Source organism: Rhamphochromis sp. 'chilingali' (genome assembly GCF_963969265.1).
Source record: "Rhamphochromis sp. 'chilingali' genome assembly, chromosome: 1".
In the NCBI taxonomy this organism is placed as follows: Eukaryota; Metazoa; Chordata; class Actinopteri; order Cichliformes; family Cichlidae; genus Rhamphochromis; species Rhamphochromis sp. 'chilingali'.
Window position 1 is genome coordinate 30,653,201 of NC_137929.1, and position 9,646 is coordinate 30,662,846.

The following is a 9,646-nucleotide window of genomic DNA, read 5'->3' on the forward strand; positions in this document are numbered from 1 at the left end:
TCAAATCTTTTTGAAAATGCATGCATTTTTGTGTTTGTATTCTTTTATGTCATGTAACAAAGTTTCTCAGCGTTCCCTAAGCACCATCCCTACAGGTGTTGATGTCCTGTAGTGAAATTCATCTTTAATGTAAATTACTTGGCCTCAGTGAAAGTAAACACACAGTTTCTTTCTATGTTGAGTGATTTGTTGGTTACAAAGCAGGAAACAGTTTCGAATACAGTGTTGACTTTTTCACACTTTTTTTTTAAAGAGAAAGGACTAAAGTATCATAAAATATATTAAACAATGATGGGAAAGAGTAACATTGTACATTTTATGATAACTGCTTAATATATCAACAGATGTACAGTAAAATGACCTTTGACCTAATCTCAGCTGCAGCAGCATTACCTCTCTGTTATATACTGACGCTTAAGTATGCAACGTTTGTATGTAATAGCTTCATGGGTGCTATGCTGTGTGCATCACGACTTTCAGACATTGATTTTATTCAGAGAGAGGACACACTTGTCGATGAGCTTGTTACATTGTAGCATGTAGGTTGTGAGATGGTTGTGGCTTATATATCACATGGGAGAGGTCTTTGAACTCTTATGCTTTTTCTTCAATCATTCCCCCGACTTACACCACTACCGAACCTTCCTCTCTCTTACTTCACTAGACGTTACATGTCCTCAGGGTCATCCATGATCAGCAATTGTACTGCTCAAGCGATCTTAACAAGAACCTAAAACAAAGTGCGACTGGTTTAAAAAGCAAAGAAAAAGTAAACACAAAATTGAAATGATTTACCAATTATTACATATTATGTGACAAGTCTAAATCATATTTTTATTATCAGAGGTGGACAATTCATTTTCCTAAGAGGCTATTTGAAAAACTGTGACTGCAGTGGAGGTCCGCACCAAGCTTATAAAAAGATGAAATTGAGCAGAATGGAGTTAATCTTACTGGTGCAGCCTTTCACAACAGTCCCAGTTTCTCACAGGAGGTCTTTGGAAAATTAAGTGTCCACCCCTCATCTATACTAATGGTTTATTTTCTTGGCACCAAAACAGCTAGGAGATAACTATCCCTTGAGGGCTGCGTCAGGAAGGGGGCATGTTTGCTGGGTATGACCTGCTGTTAGGTCAGTAGTAACATTGACACAATTTCTGTCATTATGCTTCTGTATGCCACCAAAGTGGATTTTAAATAAACAGACAAGCCAGTTGTCCAGGGACTTTTCAGTTCCTAAAAATGGGGGTTGTGTATAAAAACGATCGTAATTTCTAAAAAGGTCAAGCAGTATTTTCATTAAAGCCCTGAAGTTAAAGCTGAAAACTGCATTAAAACCCTCCGTAGTGGTTTGCAAAGAAAAAAAAATTAGACCGAAATGTGCAATTGTCTAAAAACCTAATCCTAAGTGCAGTTCATCATACTGTCTGCATGCCTCAGACTTGATGCCCTAGCCATGTTTATTATAGATATTTGATCTTTTACAGTGTGGCTTGAATTAACTTGTATCCAATGCCACAGCGACACGCTTGACATCAGAGTTCATAGGACACGACCCAGAAGACAAAGTAGAACCAATACCAACAAAAAACAAAGATTAAGATGAGCTTTTAATCTTCAATAAACATCCAGTTATTCATCACAGACATAAAAGAAAAGCATGGTCATCGGATATTCACCATACCGGCAAGTGTGCAAGTCACAGCTCATTCACTGCGTGAGCGTATACTGTGTCAGGCATTTTAGACTACAGTGAAATCGCTGCGTTTCAGAATGTTTAATAGTTTTGGTAACAGACAGTACGGCTCTACTGTAAAATATCCATCCGAGGGCAGGAGAGAAAAAAAAAAGAAGTTTGAGAACCACTGGTCTAATAGTTCCAACTTGTGAACAGTGTAGCAGCAAATTCAAGTATAACAACAGGAGAGAACCTGGCGACCAAAGCAGCAAAACATGACACTTGATCATCACAGACTGTGCCAGCCCCATAAACATCCGATCGGCCAGCCTATACACGACAACATGAAATCTAATTTGGAATCGTTAGATGTGTTAGTAACGTGGTACATGAAAAAAAGCTGTTTAAATTAGTAAATGGCTACATATTTAGCTGCATGTCAGTCACAGTTTAACAGTCGTGTTTTTATGGTGTTAGTCTAGCAGTCAGATTTTGGAGTGTTAAGAACAGCAGGTAGTTAGTCATCAAAAGTAAATCTACTTAAATAAAATAAATTACGGTATACACAGCATACACAAAAAAGTCACTTTCAAACGCTCTTAAATGCCACTGCACAAAGCAAACTGATGGTTACACAAGTGTAAAGTCTGCACACTCTTTTTTTTTGTCCAAAGAACTGACAACTGTGGGAAACCAGAGGGCTCTTTAGCGCTTGCTGTGGAAATAGTAATGCCTAAGAAAAGCTGTTTACTTGGCTAAAGGAGCTTAGCTGGGATTTTATTTGAGTGTTCACAGAGTATATTCCACATCACCTTACAATTTTGAATTTGGAATACATCAAGGGGAAAGCTGGCTGCTGAATAAGCTCGTTCGTAGATGCCGATCGACTCTAACTAGGGAATTTAGGCCTCCTCTGCTCCTTCTCTCTCCGTGTGCAACACATGGAGAGTTTTCGCGGCATGATCAGACCAGTGGATCAGCTCCAGCAGCACTTGGTAGGTCCAGAGTTTGAACCCGAAAACTCCCCCAGAGCCGTCGGTTTCCTACACAGAAGAGAGCAAGACAGAGCAATAGATGTCTCTCATTAGGAGTGAGCCCTTGCATTCAAAATCTGCTAAGAAACTGTTTTGGCCTAATGAACATGTCCACACTTGGTGAAACTCATTTGGATTGTTTACTAAATAACTAATTAAAATTAATGCCGCCCTTTATATTTGACAATGACAATTTCACACACAAGCACTTAAATCACACATCCAATGGCTACAAAGTACCATTAGCATACATCTGAAGTTATCAACAACCAGATGACTTCACATTAAATATTTGGTGCTTCAATTCAGTTTTATATAGTGCCAAATCACAACAGGAGTCACTTTAAGGTGGTTTATATTGTAAGGTGAAGACTTCAATAATCAGACGATCCCCTATGAGCATGCAGTTGGCAACCAAGGGAAGGAAAAACTCCCTTTTAACAGGAAGTAACCTCTAGCAGAACCAGTCTCAGGGAGGAGCGGCTATCTGCTGGGACCACATGGGACTGGATCTGCTGGATGTGAGGGGAGGAAGAAAGGACAGAGACACACTGTGGAAGAGAGCCACAGTGAGTGGAAAAAAGTGAATAAAGAATAAACAGTGGATTATGGGAAGCTTGCAGCAGCAATGGAGGATTCAGGGTCACCTGATGCAGCCCTAACTATATCCTTCATCAAAAAGGAAAGTTTTAGGCCTAATTTTAAAAGTACAGAGGGTTTCTGTCTTCCTAATCCAAACTGGGAGCTGGTTCAACAGAAGAAGAGCCTGAAAGCTGAAGCCTCTGCCTCCCATTCTACTTTTAAATACTCTAGTAACACCAAGTAAGCCAGCAGTCTGGGAGAGAAGTGCTCTATTGGGGTGACCTACAGCCCTCTATTTTGTTCCCCACCAACCTGTGGGAGAAATATCCATCCGTTTAGTCTGTTGTCGATGTAAAAGGACAAATACAACCAGGGTTTTCTTGAACATTTCAGGGCCTGAACTAATGATTTGAACTGTTTGTAAACAGCGTTAGTCACATTCACACAAAAGCTGTAATTCATGTAATACAGGGTTTAGTCACAACCGTGCTGAGATTTTAGGTTTTCCATCTGATGAGAATGTAAAGTCAGAGCCTGGCTACTCTAAAATAAACTTTTTTTTTCGGGTTCTTAGTCAGATTTTGTGATGACTTTAAAATAAATGCATTTAAGCTCATAGATGTAGGTGTTGAAACTGAATTTTATCCACTTCAGGGGGTTTACTTGGTCAACCTGATGTCAAAGGGTTGAAATCAGTTACATGGAGAAAGCCAGGGACATAAAGACACATCATAATAAACCTTTACAGCATACTGCGCTGCATGCACGGTTTTAGTCTATATGATGCCACAAAGTTTAATTTTTAATCAGGGTTGTGTCGAACCATATCACATGCGATGATATCTGTATGAATTTTTACGTGATGTAAAATAAATCACTGCTGACTTTACTGCTATTCCGACACCATTTACATTCCCTAGAGTATAAATATAAATAAAGGAGACAAACCTGGGCATGTCTGACGCCGAGAGCTGTGCGTCAGCCTCCAGTGATGATGATTTAGTACCTAAAAAGGGAGCTACTGCAACAAGCCCAAACAAAACAGAAAACATCTGCTCCCACTGAAGGTGGAAATGACAAGCTTGGTTCACTACATTAGACAGAAACCACACTATTACTACCAAGCAATGAAGGAGGAGAGATGATCAGCTGGTGATGCGCCACCACACAGCGATCAGATGACTCCACGAGCATCGCTGGAGCGCTCACTAGCTGCACTCGATGCGTCAGGAAGAGCAGACAGTGGATGGAAATTACTGATGCGGTTACACGGCGGTGAAGGAGGGATTTAAGCAGCTGGTTAAAAAGCTTGAGCTGAGATACAACATCACAGGCAAAGCATATATTTTCAGTGTTATTATGTGATGATACTGTGCTGCTCCTGCAGAGTTAGAGGGAGCAGAGGGTTCACACTGGATCTCAGTGTGAAGAAGTTATTTTATACATTAGTTAAAATTTCCGGGGAAAACTCTACCTAAGCTACTTCTGAGCTCACATTTTCCTGTCCTTCGTCACTGCTATTGCACTATAATGCAACTGCTGCTGGCACCTGTTTCCATAGATTCACACTTCACAATAAGGAAGTGTGTCAGCTCACTGGAAAAGGGTGAAAAATGCTGCTAGGTTGCAAGTATCAATAAAACGTTCTTCGGTATTTTCCCCTAGATTGTCAGAAATCTCCCAAACGTTCTTGAAATATTGTGATATATTTTGAGGCCGTATTGCCCACCGCCACTTTTAATGTGTTATGGGCTGTGGACAGTTGTGAGTGTCACCATAATAGAGGAAAGGCCACAAGGACATGACTAACTACAAAACCCCCGAAACGGCACCTCATTTACCTCATTACACTGATTATCAGGGGTAACCTCCAGGTTGGTGCCGTCAGTCTCCACCAAACCTTTGGTGCTGTAGAGCAAGTGTTCCAGTCGGGCTCGCACGTTCTTCCTCATGGACTCGTACTCATCCTCCAGCTTGCCCCACTCCTCCTCTTCCTTCTGGATGACACGGTGGAGCAGCCCGAGGCACTTTCGCAGAGCAGAGTGCAGCAAGTGCACCTGCTCCTCCGTGCTGGGCTCCTCAGATTCTGGGGACGCGGACACGAGGCGCTTCCCATCTGGGGTGTAGCTGGACAGGAAGGTCTCCCTCTCCATCTGAAAAGATAAATAAATATAAATTTGTCCCACTCCGATGCAAACAGGTCACTTACCTTGCACCCTTTAATCTCATTTTAGTATAAGTCTATTTCAGGGACCAAGAGATAACCATTGATTAAACTGATCGGTTAAGAGCTTTTCTAAAAGGATGGATGGCAGCAGGGGAAAAAAAAATCCAATACAATCTATCCATTAGGTTCCCCTTGGGAAATTGAGTGGTGGGGGTGGAGGGTATTTTTTAGTGTAATTACCCCCCTCCCTCCAGTATCTGCTCCAAAAACAAACTAGTCAGCGTTAAACCCTGCTGTGAAAGACAGACACAGTCCAAAAGCGACAGGTAGCAAGCTGCCTGGATACTGAAACACTACGGCTTTAAAGAAAGCTCCAAATAACTGGGAGGGGAGCGTCCCAGACAGAATGACCCGCATGAGCTAAGCAGAAAGAGTGGCTACTCTGATCACTCACGTATAGCCGGAGCAGACTGGTACACTCATGGTGCAGTAGCCGGGCAAGAGCCACCGCTTGTCCCGTCAGCGACCGGCCAGCTATCGGCTGCTCCTCCTGCTCTGCCATTTGCTCTCAGCCGTGTTTATGTCAAAGGTGGGCTAGCAGCGAGCGGGGCGCAGACCGACCGACAGGAGCAGAAACAGTCCCCCTCCCCTCTGGCAGCGAAACTACGCCGTGTGGCTGTTTCTGGATACTTTTGCGGTCCGAACACGAGCCGGAGATGCACGCGGGGGGACAGCCAGTGGAGCCCGATTGTGCGGGTGCTCATTTGGCATGTACACCAACAAGAGGGGATGTAATTGGTTCCGCCAGCCACGATGTGCGTGTCTGTGCGCGTGTGTGTGGTGGGGTGTACAGAAAACGTCACCATGCGGCCCACCCACCCTTCCACGCATAATAAAAACTCTGTTTATTGGAATAGCTTCCCCCCCCCTTCTCTCCAGCAGCTGTAAACAACGATGGAAAACTACATAGGTTTATTGTATAAGTAAAAAAAGAGAACAAGTTTATTTTTGTTCAATGCATTGCTTGTTTAATTTTTTATAGTTTTTATTAAAAGGCCAAGGCTAACAATTAATTTTGCAATGCGCTGGAGATGTGTGGGAAAGTATATCTCAATTAATGTTTAACGTGGACCCATTTTATTTTCCTTATTTTGTGTCTACACACAGCTTTGTGCAAAAAGTCTAGCGCTACCCTTCATTTCTTTATATTTTACTTCTTGTGATTTATTTTTGAAGTGGTCTTAAATAATAGTTTTTTAGGGTTTCTGTAGGTCTGTCAAAGTTTTTCTTTGGACATTAGCTGCTGTGTCCTTGTGCCTGACCATTTTCAGAGGAATGTTTTTTGCTTTTTCAACCATTTACACCGACCTATTAATCATTCAACCATATAAACGCACCTAACTCAAAGGGATGAACCAGTGTTGTGTCTACACGTGACAGAAAACTTAGCAGAGGACCAGTTTTAAATTGCAAAATTTCCCCTAATTTCTTGAAGTGACAAAAAATGCCAAAGATAACACAGTTTTAACACATGTTTTTGTTTACTTTTTCTGTTTTCACAGCTTAAGGATGTCTTGTTTTACTTGCACGGAGAGCTCCTTTGACTGCATGTTGGACAATCTTCGAAATGCAAACACTACACAGTCACCTCAGATCAAGTCCAGGCCTTTTATCTGCCTAATTGATAATGACATAATGAAGGATTTGCCCACACCTGCCCATTAAATAGCCTTTGAGTCAATGTCCACTTACTTTTGGTCCCTTTCGAAAGAGGGTGGCACATGTTAAGGAGCTGAAACTTCTAAACCCTTCATCCAATTCAAATGAAAGCTGACATTCTACACAATATGTCCATGTCCATCATAGAATTATAATTGGAATATGTTTCAGTAAACAGATAACAAAACAAAACAAAACTTGAGGCAGTGTCCAAATATATATTGACCTAGCTGTATATGCTGTATTACCATGCACATTTGGATATTTCAATAAATCGCTGCACCTATTTCCCATTTTCTTTCACTGTGACGGTGGTTGATGAACATATTAAACACAACCAGAGTTAAACAATGAAGTCAGGGTATGAAAATCTCTGGCTACAGACTGCACTAAACACAGTATGATGTCAAAAAGAGTGGATATGCCTAACATCTAATATCTGAGACACACAGCTTTGGCTGTGAGCACAGAGGCCCCACCCACCTAGTATTGAAACCTTCTGTTTGTAAGGGATAGCCTATCAGGAGAACGTTGGCTTAAAGGGAGTGGGCCTTAAAAGGAAAGAACGCTAATTTCAGGCTCTAAGTTAACTGAGAGGTTGACCTAAGACCCAGTGTAAGTAAATTATTTATTTTATTTCATTTTATTTTTCAAATGAAAATTCATTCAAAACTAATCTGACAGAGATCAGAAGAAAGCCAGAAATATGCAGAATAGAATAGAATAGAATAGCTCTTTATCGTCATTGTACATGTACAACAACATTGTGGGTACTCCACACAAACTGTACAGGACATATAAATAGTAAGACAACACGAATAAATAACAAACAAGAGTAATATATACAAAACAAGAGAAAGGCACACATTAAAAGGACAAGTTGCAAAGTGCTTGAATACATTTGCTAATGAGCAAAACCCTTTAAAATATAGATATTCCTATTCCTACGACCACCTGGATGGATGATTTGAAGATTTCTGACCTGTGTGACAGCTCATACCTCTGAGCAAAAAACTACTCCAATAGAGTCAGAAGAATATACTTAAGCAGTTAGAAATTATCATAAAAAGAACACCCCAAGTTTTCACTATAATATGCTAAGCCAATGCTCTACTCTGCTAGTCTCTAGGTATCAATGCATAAAATTATTTGTTAAAACAGAAATGAAAATGAACATAAATAAAATGTATTGCACAATGTGTCCACCAGGGGAAGCACTAGCAAGGAAGAAGCCATACCAAGAAGGAGTGCCTTAAAGTGGGGAAGAAATTCTGACTTTGAGAATCTTTTAAATTAGCAATCAATTCAACAGAGGTACATCTAATTGATTCCAGAAGTGTCACAATTAGTGAAACGGTGACCACCTGACTACAGTTGATGTGTATTCACACTGTAAACCGTAAAGTTGCTATGTTGGTCATTTTAAACCACTTCAAAGTCACTTTAAATCTCAATTGTAAATTTTAGACTGTTATTAACCCCTTTACCCCAAAGTGTATATTTGCTCCCCTTACCTCAGTCTCAAAGTGTATATATATTTAGTCTTCTTATTCTTACTCTTGCTATATTTATTGTTGTTCTTTTGCAATGTATGGAAATGGAGCCTCGTCATCTCGTCTCTCTATATACTGAACTGTATATAGCAGAGATGACAATAAAGTTTACTTTGACTTGACATGTAGTGAAAACATTTTGTCTCTGGTTCATCAGTATTCCTGCTACAATTGACTCCAAGCAACTCACAGAAGTCAAGAGATGGCTGCAAAAAGATTTCCAGTTCACTGGACATCCCACAGAGTTCAGTTAAATCCATCTTTAAGAAATGGAAGAAGTATATCACTTAGTCTAAAGCTGCATAGATCTGGCCATCACTCACAAACTAAATAAGAGAGGCCACCAATACACCTGTGACACACTGAAAGAGCTTCAGTGGATCTGATGGGAAAGAGTGTACATATTAGAACTGTCTGCCAGGATGGGAGAGTGATAAAGAGAAAACTGAAAAAAGCTTGCATGAAATCTTGCCTGGAATTCATTCAAAGGGATGTCGGAGACTCTGAAGTTAATTGGAAGAGGGTTCTTTGGTCAGATCCTGGAGGATACTCTATATCCACAGGAGAACTACGACTGGAGAGAAGATATATTTTCTAGCCTGGTTCTCAATCCAATCAGGAAGTTGTGGCTGCACTTCAAAAGTGTGCCCGATCCCTGAGCAACCTAGCAACACAGACTCTTAGCAATCTTTCCTAGTTTTGTATTTATACTATCTTTCTATATACAACTTGATTCTCATTTGCATTTTATTCCTTTAAAGACCAGGCGCATTAGAGCCCAACTGTCCAGAGGTTGAATTAGTGCTTTAAAGTGCCATATTTATATTACAATTTTGTCATGTAAATATCACAAAACAGTGCATTAAGATCACACTTCTGCAAAGACTGCCAGACAAGAGAGGCTAAGGAGAAG

General features: G+C 40.6%; 1 protein-coding gene across 1 annotated transcript; it reads right to left on the bottom strand.

Moving 5' to 3' along the window:
- Positions 1-1,573: 1,573 nt before the first annotated feature.
- LOC308404439 (ciliary neurotrophic factor-like) lies at positions 1,574-6,281 on the bottom strand. Its single transcript, XM_080894496.1, has 3 exons — positions 5,916-6,281; positions 5,136-5,447; positions 1,574-2,721 (listed from the first exon to the last, which is right to left on the bottom strand). The coding sequence occupies exons 1-3, from the start codon at positions 6,021-6,023 to the stop codon at positions 2,581-2,583; spliced, it is 561 nt and encodes a 186-aa protein (XP_080750622.1). The 5' UTR covers positions 6,024-6,281; the 3' UTR covers positions 1,574-2,580.
- Between the last annotated feature and the right edge of the window lie 3,365 nt (positions 6,282-9,646).

What these genes read in the sequence shown, in the direction of transcription:
- LOC308404439 (XM_080894496.1), bottom strand. Translation starts at nt 6,023, where the DNA reads ATGGCAGAGCAGGAGGAGCAGCCGATAGCTGGCCGGTCGCTGACGGGA. An exon ending in CCAGTCTGCTCCGGCTATAC is followed by an intron (nt 5,448 to 5,915) that starts GTGAGTGATCAG and finishes TTATCTTTTCAG; the next exon opens with ATGGAGAGGGAGACCTTCCT. An exon ending in CTGATAATCAGTGTAATGAG is followed by an intron (nt 2,722 to 5,135) that starts GTAAATGAGGTG and finishes TCTTCTGTGTAG; the next exon opens with GAAACCGACGGCTCTGGGGG.